Below are 14,374 nucleotides of genomic sequence, written 5' to 3'. Positions count from 1 at the left end.
AGATCTCACCTCTCGCAATGTAGACTTTTACAAAGTTGAAAGCTATTCTCTTCATGACATTCTAGTGCTCTAATAAAAATACTCACTCTTATCTTCTGATTGGATAACTCCTGTACAGTGTAGAGTAAAATCCAGAGTGGCTTTATAGCACTCCTTGTCAAGGCTTGATACTTTTTTCTATTTAAGAGTGTCTGAAAAGTTATAAGGGTGCAGAAAATTGTCCTAAAATTACCCTGAAAGTGAAAATATTTTTAAACTTCTGGTAGGAAAAATGTTGCTTTCTGCAAGTGTTTTAAAAACAATGAATCAGTCCAAGAGAGCAAATTCATTTAAAACTATCACGTTCCCAGGGGTTTTAAAAGGCAGTCCAATGTCAGAAGTCCACTAGATGCAAAGCAAAATGCCAGAGCCAAAACACAAACCGTAGTCAGAAATCAGAGTCCAAAGCTGAGGGTCCAGAAGACAAGGTCCAAGATGAGCAGCAGCGTGGATGCGAGCCAAAGGAATTGTCTTGTTGCTTCTGCGAGCTTCCAAGCCGGCTGGGAGCTGCTTATATAGTAAAACAGTCATTGAACTGCTGGAAGCCTTTTCATCCTGTCAAAACTCAGGACTAGCTGACCGGATGTTTCTGTAGGCAGCATTCAGGCGATTCTCTGACCTTTGCGTCATAAGTCTTTGCTGAAGCCTAGCCCTTACCCTGGCTACTGGGGGAGGAGAATCTGGTGGCGATTCAGTTGTCTCTGCTTCTAATCGCTAAGCATTCTCCTCAGCTACAGTTAACCCCTCAGGTTCCGGATCTTCGGCTGAACTCATGACAAAAACACAGCAGTTCTTTGGCAACATTTTGTTTTGTTTTGGTTTCTCATGCATACACAAGAGATAGGAAAACAGTAAACACTGACATCTAATGGATAATTGGTTTAAATACACATATTAGTATGCTTACAGAGGTGATGATATATGATTGTTTATTATTTTGCTAATAAGCAGGTACAAGTGCTATCAAGCTTATTAGGGGGTACAGCTGCTGCTTCATAGCAAGTTGGGGAAACAAAATTTAAAATATAAACACCCTCCTTTACTCACCCATCCATAAGCAAGGTGAGAAACAAGAGACATCTTATTCAAGTAAAAAGATAAAGAAGTGGCTTCAGGAATAAACAATGAATTTTGCATGGGTTTTTAACTGTAGCCTGGCTAAAATGAGTGAAAATATTATGTATTGATTTTATGTGTGCTTAGAGGCTTAGAAATGCTATTTATATATCTTCTTTTTGAGAACTTTGATATTTCTTCATGATTTTTAAGAAAGCTTTTGAAGTTTATAATGTTTTATTTTTCAATGAGGTGTTATAGAGATGTATTCTCTGCCTTTACAGGCTATACATTCCCCCTGTATTTTTAAGAATATGATTTAAAGCATTTCTGCTATTCGTTTTTATTTTGGTCCTACATTGTGAAGTGTTTGCTTACAATTCAAGTTTCAACACCTGCATCCTGCTACAATTTGCAAGGATAGATTTTGAGTATAAGTGCCTACAGTTTTTCCTCATAACTGTATGACGGTATTCAGTATATTTTAGACTTGCTGTTTTTGAAACATGGAACCTAGAAGTTGTTACATACAGCACTGATGTTACCTGTCTGTCATGGGTTGGAGGGAAAGTTCCATCCTATGGGGAGTGGAAGGCGGGACATCAGGAGGAGGGGCTGTACTGTATATATATGTGGAGCTTGTGTGAAGCTGAAGAGGAAGTAGAAGGAGCAGCTGGGAAGAAGAAGCTGGTGTGGGAGTCTGTGTGTCAGACAGGGTACTACTGTGTGTCAGTCAGTACCGACCTGATAGGTTCAGGTGTCTGTATGGTTAGCCAGAACTGATAGGTTCAGGGTCTGTGCTTTCTTTAAAGGTGTTCTGTGTGAACCAAACTGGTGTATGTATGATTGAGACTAAGCCACGTTACTGTATCTTATTCACTTGATCATTTTATTTTCCCTGTGTGTTATTTAAATAAACCTTATTCCTTTGTTTGTTTAAAAATCCATTCCTGGTCTGTGTGACTCCTTACAGGGAATGGTTGGTGGCAGCTTAGTGAAACTGTGGCATATCCCAGTAGGTCTGGGTTTGTCACAGAAGTAATGTAGAAATAAAATCTAAAGAAAATTAACAAATGTTGAAGTTGCCTTGAATTATTGCAAAAAAAGAAGAATACTCAGATGACTTTTGAAATGCTTGCCAATGATTGTCTAAGTTTATTCTGGGGTTAACTCTTTACTGTCAGTTATGACAAACCATGAGCTTCTGTTCTTTGTCTAGGACAGTGCTTTCCATCATGAGATACACGCACCTCAAGGGGTATGGACCAGAACATATAGGGGGAAAAGTAAAAAAAAAGAAAAGAAAAAGAAAAAAGAATAATGGCAGAAAAAGGAACATATGTCAAAAGAGTAAGATTCACTGTCAGAGTGCCAGTAGTGATTCTTCAAATCCCCTCAGTGAGCAATAAGCACCTCCAACCTTCAAGTCACTCACTGATTAAGGAGAATGAAGCATGGAACTCCACCCACTTCTTTGATTTCCCAGATGCAGCCATGGAAGGGAGGGCAGAAGAGAGGAAGGTAAGGCCTATGCAGTGCTGTTTGACTGGAGAGGTGGGAGAAAGTGTAGAGATATGAAAATATAGAGAAGCAAACCTATTAGCTGGAAATTTAACTTCCTGGTTTATTTTTCCACAGGAGCCCAACTTCTATAAAATCTACACTTCAAAAAGATGATAGTTTATGGAAATAGGCTGCCAAGAGGTACACAGGTAAAAAAAAAAAAAGGTTGGGGACCACTGGCCTAGGAGGACTATAAATTTATATAGGACTGGGTAAGTCAAGTGTCCTCTAAGGGCGTGACACCCCCAAAATTGGAATCACTAAACATTTTCTATCTGTTCCATAAGTATTAAAGGACACAGAATTCCTTCCCAGACATATGGTAACTCCAGCAGAGAAACAAGCCAAACTTCAGCTGGTAACTCTTTTGGAATACAGAGGTTCATCTCTCACCCAACAGAAATAGAAAAAAAAATCTGCTGTTATCTCAGGATGCAGCTAAGTGAATGGTATGGGTTTTGAGTAGCATTTTTCTGAATACTGTGCTGGCAAAAATAGAAAAGAGGGGGGCAAAATTATTGTAATGATTGAAAGGTCAGCATATTTATTTCAGTGCAAGCTTTTCTAAATCAAAATGTGTTTCTTTAGACACAGCATCTGAAGAAAAAGTTTTTGATCTAGGATGAATGTGTACACTGAAGTAACTCAGTTAGTCCTTCAAGTCTTACAATATTTTGCCTTTTTTAAAACTTGTTTTTCTTCTTTATTTGTACCAACATGCTGAGACAGACTAACACAGGCTCCTTCTTTAAGAAATTCATCTGGTCGACAAAAAGACTCGTTCTGAGGTACGGTTCCATGGTGTGTATTTATGTCTGCAGGCACTTTAACAGAAAAATTATATTACATCAATGGTGTTCGTCTTGAAGGAATAAAAGATGTTTTGTTGCGTTGATTAACAAGGCGGCATCAAGGGCAAAAATCCCATTGACGGATTTCACTTGGAAGGACTTGACCGCCTGAGCTCGAAACTTCAGATTCGCGTTTCGATGCTCGTGACCCTCCACGCGAACTTCAGGTTTCCCCCAAGAGAGGCGAGAGTGGGCTTGACTTCCCGTGAGGGTGGAGAAGCGATAATACATCACGAGCGAACTCCTCCCACAATCGCCCTCTCCTCTCCAGCAATAACAGTACTTGTCGCTCTTGGAACTCGAAGGAGGTCGGGTAGGAACGTACCACTACAGTGGAAAGGGGAGCCCAGGAGTTTTTAACTTTCCCAAGGGGACAATAAAGTCTCCGAAGGCGACAGTTCATTTCCTTAAAAGTCCCCCAAGACCATCGGAGGGGTGGGAGAAGTTACTCTTTGTGGGCTTGCCGACACCCCGTTGCGCTTGGTGAAGCGGCCGGTAGGCTTCCCTCCCTCCCTCTTTGTAGGAAGAGAATGGCTCAGTCCAACGGGCAACCGCTTCCTCCTCCTCCTCCTCCGACGCGCTCTTCTTCCCAGAGATTTGTCGCCGCCGCCGCCGCCTCGGAGGCGCGCGAGGGAGTGAGGAGGGGGCGCCTCGGCAGGAGACGTGCCGCGCTGCGAGTCTTTCCGGATTCCCCAAGATGTCGGTGGCGTTCGCGGCCCCTCGGCAGAGGGGGAAGGGCGAGATAACGCCGGCTGCCATCCAGAAGGTGGGCTGAGGGGCCTAGTGTGGGGAGGCGGACAAGCCCGGAAACGGGGCGGGTTAGGCTGGGCTGCGTGCCTTCTCTCCCTCGCCCGCCGGGCATAGAGGGTCCCGTAGAGGATTCTCTGGATTGGGGTGAATGCCGTAGTTTGCTGTTGTTTTCCCCCCCTCGCGAACCACTTAAATACTGCGCGTCTCGACGTACTTTCCCTGGAGAACCGTTTCCAGTAGGAAGAATCAGGCTCACCGTCGGGTGATCCGTGTTATGATGGAGGTGTACGTTCAGACGTGTTGGTCTTACAGCAGCCCTGTAAGGTTGCTCTGTGATTGCAACTCTTCGTATGAAGGGACTGCGGGCAGTAGTGAGATGGCACAAAAAAAAATCCATTCGGTTGATGGCTTGTTGAGATGTATCAACTCACCACTTCGTTGTTGGAATCACAGCCATATAGTTTTCATTACTTATTAGTGTGGTTTGTACTTTATTAATGCATCAAACAAGTCAGACAACCTCAAGAGCCGGGATGGGCGACAGGTGGTGCTTCAAATGTTGCTGAGTTGGCACTCCTGGCATCTCTCACCGTAGAGAGTCGGGAGGCCAGAGGTTCCTACTCCTGCTGTAGTGTGATAAGAAAAGAAATAAAATAGAAGGCTGATAGAACAAGCAGGTGAGTATAATGAAGTGCTGGAAAGAAGAAAAACTGTCGGTACTGTACAGATAGTACTGTACTGGTACTGTATAGATTGGGTAACCCAGGTATTCTTGGATTGTAATTTCCAGAAGTTGTGCAGGCTGGGATTTGTGGGAGCTACAGTCCAAGAACATCTGAGTTGCCCAAGGTAGGGAACCACTGGTATAGAGTGAAAAGGACAGTAGTTTTTCTAAGAAACATTGTAGCAGAAATAGGTTGAAAAGAGTGTGAGAGATTTTGCTAAATCCATGTGAAAGTAGGAAAAATGTTCTGAGAATTATCCGCTTTCACGTCCCTTAGTACAAAGCGGGGTGGAGTGGACTGATAGGGGGAACATCTTTCCCAAAATTGGAGCTCCTGCTGTTCCAGTCATATGTTGCATGTAGTAGGGATCTGGTAAGGATGAGTATGGAGAACCTGGAACTTCCAGTAATACATAGCGTTTCTCTTGGCCTTCAACAGACTAAGCAATTGTGGAGTAAGCAGGGTAAGAGCAAATACTGTATGTATCTTCGGATTAAACTATTGAAAGTAAAGTACAGTTGAGATGTCACTCTTTTCCCTTCCCCTTATCCTGGTTCCAAATGGGTGCTTCATTCTTTGAGGTTGGAAAAAATGTTTGGATTCAAAGAGAGTAGGAGGAAACTGCGCTAAAGATGTGTCTCAATTCAAATACCACACTGTGAATAGTATGTGAGAATACTGTTTTATATTCATTAGGTTAGAAAATTAAAGATTCTAGCTTTAAATGATTGCTTATGGTTAGAACTGTCATTCTTCATATGAAAGGATGAAGAAAGAGATAGCAGTGGCTGTTGTTATTTAAAATGCTACAGAGATTGCAGTAACTACTATTAGGATTTGTGGGATCAAGAAGTCTTAAATATGAGACATAAAATTGTGTTGCCTGGTTTGAGTAGGAGACTGGGTTTGTAATATTGCACTTGCAAAGCTTGTAGGACTGGAAAGACCATTGTTGAAAATGTGTAGGCTGGTAGTGTTTTGTTTGTGACAGTGATAGTTGGCTAAGAACATATGGATCGTGTTGGTACATGTTGCAGACAACCAGACTGCAATTTTTCAAGGTTAGTTGGAGTCAGTGGTATAATTTTAGGGCTGCTTCCAAATCTAGAAGCTGGATTTCTTTCTGCCTTAGTAAAGTCTTTAGAAAACTGAACTAGGAATAAGGAAATCTTGGGGAAGCCATGGTTTTAGTACATAAGGTCATAACTTAATCCATCCTCTTCCTTGTTACGTGAGTATAATAGTAATATTCCATTTACAAGGTTGTGGAGTGGTTTATGATGTGTTCAAAGGAATATATGAATAATAAGCACTGTAAAATGCAGGGAATTTGATACCATGTACAATTTTGTTTTGTAGTTAGCTTTGTAGAGGAGTAACTTTTGAAATTTAGGGGAAATTGTTAGAAAAAGAAATCAAGCACTTGATAGTTCAGGTTTTTTTAAATGCCCTCATTTTCATTGGGAATACAAGCGCTTGAGGGATTTTCAGAGTTGGCTCTAAGATAAATATGTAATGCCCTGCGTGAAGAGCCCAGTGGTTGGTGTAGTAAGTAGTATTGCCAATTTGTTTCTTGTGTGGGATTGCAAAATCTAGCAAAGGAAAACTATTCTGATTTTTTTTAATCCCAAACAAATGTTATTATATGTGTTCGCGAAGGCTTTCGCAGCCAGGATCTAATGATTGTTGTGGGTTTTTCGGGCTCTTTGGCCATGTTCTGAAGGTTTTTCTTCCTAACGTTTCCCCAGTCTCTGTAGCCAGCATCTTCAGAGGACAGCATTCTGTGCTCTGGTGTAGTTTGCTTGGGAGCGGAGTGTTTATGGCTGTGAGATAGACTTTTGTCCTGTTCAGGGCATGGGTGATTACTGTGTCTTGTTGTGGATGTATTGTTGTGATAAGGAGGAGAGATTATCTGTCACTTCATGCCCTAAAACAAGCTGGACATGAAATTCTATTTCAAAATACTGAAATACTGGACAACACCAGCAATCATTACATCAAACTGCACAGGGAAGCCATTGAAATCCACAAGCACCAGCAGAACTTCAACAGAAAAGAGGAAAGTTTAAAACTCAACAAAACTTGGCTTCCAGCTCTGAAAAATACAGTGTGCAAAAGGTCAATGACTTCTACCCAGCCACAAGGACTGGGGATCACTACACACAAAAGACCAGCTAATGACACCCATCAATCACAGTGACAGTTAATCTCTCCTCCTGGTGAAACGTTAGGAAGAACAGCCTTCAGAACATGGCCAAAGAGCCCGAAAAACCCACAACAACCAAATGTTGTTATACTTGAAATTAGAAAAGAACTGATTTTAAGGCTAATAGATAGCAGTTCATTTTTCTCATCGGTACCCAACCAAAGAGTAAATGTTAGGGGAAACAATTAGAAGCAATTACTGCTATAGTAAACTCAACAAACCATACCAGTGATCCCTTCTAGGCCTGTATGAGTACTTAGCTTATCCATATCCAAGACTGGCTCTTGGCATTATGAGAGATTTACTTCAGTCAAGTAATAAACAATTTTGGTAGGGATTTCAGTTTGTGATCTTTAGTCTTTGCTTTAACAGGCATCAGTTGCTGGTTTTTAGTTCTAAAAGTGATCCTTGTTGTAATAAAGTACACTGCCTAGTGGGTATCTATTCTCTACAGGATGGTTTAAAAATATAATAAATAAATTTGATGGTGTGCTTAAGATTTTAGTATAAAGGTTAAAATGAAACAGAATGTTGTTGTAATTTTTTTCTACCCTTCCACTCTATTTTGTAGAAAAACTATGTGAAACTTTAGCTGCAGTCAGAAATAATCTCCCCATCCCTGCTGTTAGTCTCATAATGGGCAGAGCAGGGATTTGCCTGTTGCCCTGTCCCCTCTTTCTTAAACCCAAGAGCCCTCCACATAGTGGACAAGTAACTTTTGCAACAGGGAATCATCTCATGTCATTAATAATAAAGAAGGTGAATGTCTGAATAGGGTTTGTATAACAGGAATGGAAATTAAGTCAAACCCAATGTTCCCCAAGAGAGACTGGCAAAGTTTGTGTTCAGGACTGAAAAGAAAAATTGTGTCATAAGTCCAGTAAGGATGAGTTGTCTGCTAAAAGGATGAGATGCTTTTGCTATGTTTTCAAAAACAGTTGAAATGTAAAATACATAAAAGTGAATTTTTGAAAACAAAGAGAAGGAAACATTGGAAATGAGTTTCCAATTTGATCCTGAACATATGGTTGCTCAAAACTTGAGGTAGAACAGCCAGTTGGGCAAAGTAAAGTTTAATCTATATTAGAACAGATTCATCTTATTATGAGAGTCTATTCTTTTTCAGATGTTGGATGAAAACAATCACCTTATTCAATGTATAATGGACTACCAGAACAAAGGCAAGACTACAGAATGCTCCCAGTAAGTTCTTTATCTGAATATAGTTCATTTTAACTTGAATTATGGCCTAAGAATGTGATATGTATTTGGAGGAGGTATTTGAGGTGCACAAAGTAGATTGTGTATTCTCGTACTGTACATATGTCTGGTTGCATAGTGTTATTGTCAATTACTCAGTTTGTACAAGTGAGATTTCCTTCTGGGGCTTGTCAGCGTACTTGTTCTCTATGCCACCATACTGGTGAAGCACTAAGTAGGCAAGTTAAAACAACATCAAGAACCTTCCAGCATCTTTATCACAGCTCTGCAAATTACAAAGAAAATAGTACCATTTTAGATAGTTAGTTAGATATGGAGGGGACTAGACAGTTCCCTTTTAAGGAAATTCTAATAAATGAATGTGAAATGAAAAAGTCTTTCATAATGTATCTTTGGCACACAGGATGTGTAAAGGAGTGAACAACTAACAGGGCTTCACTCTTGTCAGACTCCTGAACAGAGAAAAACCCGTGAGTGAAAGGTTTCCATCTAGACTCAGAAGCAAGACTTTTCAAAGCTTTACATATCAGTCTCTAAAATTAATTGATAGGCACTATGTACAGGCCAACATTGTAATATGCTGCTATGTTATATATCAGGAGTATTCTATTACATTCTGCATGAACTGCCTTTTATAGGCTGTTTTCAAGGGCACGATTTACATGATATGCTATCATTTTAATAACTATGCTGCATTTGATGGGGTACGGGGGACTTCTAAATGTTTTCCTTGATTTTTAAATGTACTTTTTTCCTTTCTTTAAAAAAATAGGTATCAACAGTTGTTGCATACAAACTTGGTCTACCTAGCTACGATAGCAGACTCCAATCAAAATATGCAATCTATACTGCCACCAGTAAGTATTCCTTGAAAACAATTATGCATATTCTCCCTGCATTAAAACAAAAGTTGACACAGCATTTGTAGAAAACATATATAACTTATTTTTAGTGCTTCTTGTGTCTTGCATAACAAATCTGTATGCCTTTGCTAGTATATTTCCTAATATAAGAAAATAGCATAAAAATAAAATTTCATGTTTGCCACTTGCTTAATTTCAGTAGAAGCACCTGTATAATTTGTATGTGGAGTTTGCTCAAGTTTCATTGTCTATGTCTATTGTAACTGTTTTCACAATATTTGTGTAGGTCACTTCTTAGTAATAGTTAGATATGTGCCATCAACCTGGAACCAACTTTTAGCGATTCTAACAGAGTTTTCAAGATCAGTGAGATATTTAAGTAGTGGTTTTACCAGTAGGTTTACATGGCTATGTGGGGTTCGAATCCTGGCTTTCAGAGTCCTAGTCTGCCACTCTGGCCATTGGTTCTTATTAAATGTATTACTCTGTCTGTTTTGAACTACTGTGCAAATCTTCTGCTTTTCCTGGAATGGTTTAATAGAAGCCTTCCATAGCACAGTTCTTGTCAAGCATTGTGAAACCTGTTGAGTTGTATTCAGAGGCACCATTGTGCACACAGAAACTGTCTTCTGCTGCCTGAATGATTGCGTAGCACATCCTACTAGAGTGTTTCACGGGAAAAAATACATTCAAAGTTATCATTTCCTGTGACAATGAGAGAGGTCCAGGAGGAAAAGGCAAGAAAAGAGAGGAAGAAGAGCGTGGAGTTTGAGGCAGGAACAGGAGAGGTAAAAAGGAAGGAGAGTCAGTTGCCGCCAGGCTGGGAATGGGGGTGGATAGAGGATCCCTGGATAGGATTATGGGAGAGGCTGAGAGTGCCTAAAAAGGAGGTAGATTACAGAAGGGAGATTCTCCCCAGACCCTCTTATTGGGGAGAAGCCGAGGCGAGAGAGTGGAGGAGGAGGTTGAGAGAAGAGAAGGAAAGAGTAGAGAAAGAATGGAGAATAAGAGAGATGAGGAAGAAGAACTACAGGGAGGACCCTGGAAGGATCGAGACCCCGAGGGATGAACCCTGTGGAATGGTGATCTGGATGACGAGATCGTGCCCTTGCTGGAAGGTTCGACGGAACAGACCATGAAAGACTGGGTCCCTGCAGATTTACTGGGACCATGGAACAATAGTTACGGCAACCCGTTCCTCTTAGAAGATTGGAGACCCTTTCCGGACCCGTTGGTAGAAGGAGAAAAGACTCATAATCATGTAACAGACACTTGTTCATTGTTAAATGCACCAATAAATCTTTTACCTGTTTTGAAGCAACGAAAATCTACGGATTGCTTTGAACCGAAAGAGGAGCCTAAAGCTGAACCCTCACACCAAGTTTGATTTTTCCATCACACCCAAATAATCTGAGGCTGCAAAACAATCCAGCTTTGCCTGCCACTGCTTGCAACTTGTTGAAATGTTTAGTACCCCTACATTATTCCTCCACCCCCAACTGCCCATGCTCGCTGGCACTAATAGGAGTTGTATCACATGCATCTGGAGGTCACTGGGTCTGATGGTAATCTGTTCTGGAATGCTCAGTGTATGTGTGATAAGACAATCCAAAGGAAAGGAAGAAATAATGCTGGAGGACTTCCATATTGGAAAGCACTCAGTGTGCTACAAAAAACAAAAGACATGTATTAATAGTTCAGTTATTAATGAAACAACTGGATTAAAATTGCACAGATGTAAAAGCCACATTGGATCACTGAATACAAGAAGTATAGGCAAGCTAGAAATTGTAAAACAAGAGAATATGTTAACTAATGTTTGAAAATGCCCAAATATTACAGTTCAGTCACATCAAATACTAAAATATTTGAATGTGAGTGAACTAAAGTATCTGGGCATTTAGAGTCAGATAATCACAGTGCTCCCATTTAGAAATGACAAATCCTGAAGAAATGGGGGTAGCTGTAATAGTGCAGTGAGTTGTAGAGGCAGGCAGGATTATACTGTGGGGTCTGAATAAATAATATCAATACCTCTTCACAAAAAATCAACATAATCCTAATTCAGGTTTATGCTCCAGCTGCAGATGGTGAAGAAATTGAATGTTTATAGGCAATTGACCAGGAAGAAATTGATCACACACCAAAAGAAGATATGTTAATGATAATAGTTGAACGCAAAAGCAGGAAATAAAGGGAAACTAAACAGGGCGAAAGCATTTTACTGTGGAGTCAGAAATGAAGCAGGAGAGCAATACATTGAACTTTGTGAAGCCAACGAGTTCATTGCACATTCTTGTTTTAGGCAACCGAACAGATGGTTGTACATTTGGATATCAGCAGATGGCCAATATGGAAATCGAATCAGCTATGTAATTGAAAGCACAAGATGGTGGCATTTCTCTCCTTGTAAATTTGCGACTACGAATGGATTATGACGTAGAGCATGAACTATTGGTACTAAAAAACAAAACAAAACCAACGTAAGGCTGAAGAACACCACAAAATCAATCATAGTACTCAGATATGATGTAATATTCCTAAAGAATTTAAAGGCCAAAAAATGGACTTGCGTTACTAAACTTCACCAAATAAATATGGCAAGGAAATTAGTCAAAAAAAGAATTGAGGATATTGAATACCAAGCTGACTTTACTAGTGTACAGAATCTGCTGTTAAGGGCCTACATTAAAAACTCCATGGAACCGGCAGGAATTCTTAGAAGTGAGAAGATTTAGAAGAGTTTTCACGCTAGCAAGATGTGCTGCCCTTCTGTCTGCCGTCCTCGAAGGGAAATATAGGAATGTGCCTTATGAAGAAAGGCTTTGCTCCTGTTCGCCAGGGGTGGTAGAAACTGTGCAACACATTTTTTTTACCTATCCCCACTATGGGGTTCCACGTAATCAGATTATTTATCCACTGAATAAAAAAAAATCCCAAGCCATACAGAAGAAAGTAGACTCCAGTTTCTTCTCTCAGATAAAGACCCTAAGATCACCTATCACGCTACAGATTTCTGCATGGTGATACATAGATTCCAGAAATCAAAGGGTAGATAAATTTTAGATGTGTAGATTTTAAATGGTTTTAAATTGTGGATTTTAAATGGATTTAAACTGTAAGTGTTTTAATGCATTTTATACTAGTGTAAGTGGTAGTTTTGCTATGCTTTATGCTGAAAAGGTTGAAATTGTAATTGTTTTTGTTTAATTGGTCTAAGGACTGTAATAAAAATATGTATGTAACTTGACCAGCCAGAAATCACAAAAGAACTAGTGACTAAAATAAACTACTGTTACTGAAAAATGATGATACCCAGTGTTGGTATAATACACAGAGTTCCAGAGTAGGACTCAGGAGGCCTGCATTCAAATCTTCCCTCAGTAATAGAAACTCACTGGGGGTGTAGAATTGGTAATATATTACTTACCTCGAAAGCCCTATCAGGATTGAAATACTGTATGTTGGTTCTGACTTGATGGCACATAACAATAGAAGAATACAAAAAGACTGTTCTTGTAGTTAAAGGTAAGGAAAAGCCTCAGTGGATGAGTGATGGAACTTAAAAGATAAATGAGGAGGAAAAGTAAAATGTGGTAGAGGAACAGAATACAGGTTTTCAGCAACTGGTACATTGTAACAAATGAAACTATTATAGTTATTATTGCATAGATATAGAGAAACAAAAGAGCCGGAAATCTCCTTTTCATAAGATCAAAGAACTTAGAGGTAAATTTAAATTAATGTTGAAAGGTCAGCATGGAAATATTTTATGTTGGAATAATAAAATAAAGAAGCCAGAAACAGCATGCTAACAAATTGAGCATGAAAGATGCCTTCATAGAAGAATAATTTAAATAAGAATTTGAAATTTTAGAATGTGAAATAGAAGCAGCATTCAAAGCAGTTGAATGAAGTAAAGCATCAGAAGTAGATGTTAATGTTGCTGTTTCAAGCTATAGAGCAGTGGTTGGGGAATGGATAATTCACCCCAAATGGGGTAAAAGTGAAAAGCCTGGGGGTAATGAGCAGAGCAGTACCCCCCCCCCCCACAGCCAAACCTCAAATTGTAAGCCACCTCTCCCTGTTACTTCCTTGGTTGCAGCAAGGCACTTGTAAACCAGCTCTTTCAGAGATCAGAGATTAGCGTGCTTGATTGTTTAGGGCTTTATAGCCCTGGGCAATCAATTCGGTGGTGTGGATGATTGCTTCTGCAGGAGATGAATGGAAGCAAGCAGGAGGAGGGAAAGTTAACGAGGGGAAAGAAGGTGCAAGAGATCCACGGCTTCATCAAGCTTCTTTAAATGTACAGTATAGAAAATGGAGAGAGGTTGGGTGTGTGTGTGTGTGTGTGTGTGTGAGAGAGAGAGAGAGAGAGAGAGAGAGAGAGAGACTGACTCTATGAAAAAAGGAACAGGCAAGCAAAACAGAAGGCTTGAATTAAGGTGGGGGAAAAGGTTGGCTTTTTAAGATGCTGTCTAGGTTTGTCATCGCTTTCCTCCCAAGAAGCAGGCGTCTTTGAATTTCGTTGCTGCTATCACCCTCTGCAGTGATGATGGGGCCCAAGAATCTGCTCATTTCCTACATACCTAAGTCTTTTGGTACATCTTACACAGTCATGGCCAAAAATATTGGCACCCTTGCAAATGTTTTGGTACTCACATGTTCATTTCTTTGCTTTGCATTGGAACAACACAAATGTTTTTTCACAAAACATCAACAATTTCAAGACCATGAGTCCATCTCCAGAGATCTTAATGTTCCTGTGTCCACTGTGTGCAATATCATCAAGAGGTTTACAGCCCATGGCACTGTAGCTAACCTCCCTGGACGTGGACGGAAGAGCAAAATTACTGACAAATTACAACGAAGGGTTGTTTGAATGGTGGATTAAAAAATTCAGGTTAACTTCTCAACAAATTCAAGCTGATTTGCAGACACAGGGTACAACAGTGTCAGCTCGCACTGTCCATCGCCATGTGAATGAAAAAGGACACTATGGTAGGAGACCCAGGAGGACATCACTGTTGACACAAAGGCATAAAAAAGCAAGACTGGAGTATGCGAAAACTTATGTGACAAAACCACAATCCTTCTGGG

At 40.2% G+C, this 14,374-nt stretch overlaps 1 protein-coding gene across 3 annotated transcripts in view; it reads left to right on the top strand.

The window, feature by feature from the left end:
• The first annotated feature begins 4,074 nt into the window (after nt 1-4,074).
• Nucleotides 4,075-14,374, top strand: part of SS18 (SS18 subunit of BAF chromatin remodeling complex) — a 44,682-nt gene continuing 34,382 nt past the window's right edge. Inside the window, exons 1-3 of one of the 3 annotated variants that reach the window (XM_072998872.2) lie at nt 4,075-4,275; nt 8,317-8,393; nt 9,184-9,268. In XM_072998872.2, the coding sequence (XP_072854973.2) occupies nt 4,207-4,275; nt 8,317-8,393; nt 9,184-9,268 (231 nt within the window). In that variant the 5' untranslated portion in view covers nt 4,075-4,206. The remainder of the gene's footprint in view (nt 4,276-8,316; nt 8,394-9,183; nt 9,269-14,374) is intronic. The other 2 variants (XM_072998874.2, XM_072998873.2) reach the window with 2 other exon arrangements.

Source organism: Pogona vitticeps, chromosome 4 (assembly GCF_051106095.1).
Source record: "Pogona vitticeps strain Pit_001003342236 chromosome 4, PviZW2.1, whole genome shotgun sequence".
Lineage (NCBI taxonomy): Eukaryota > Metazoa > Chordata > Lepidosauria > Squamata > Agamidae > Pogona > Pogona vitticeps.
The sequence above is the reverse complement of the archived record's forward strand: the minus strand, read 5'-3'. Positions and strand labels throughout refer to the sequence as shown.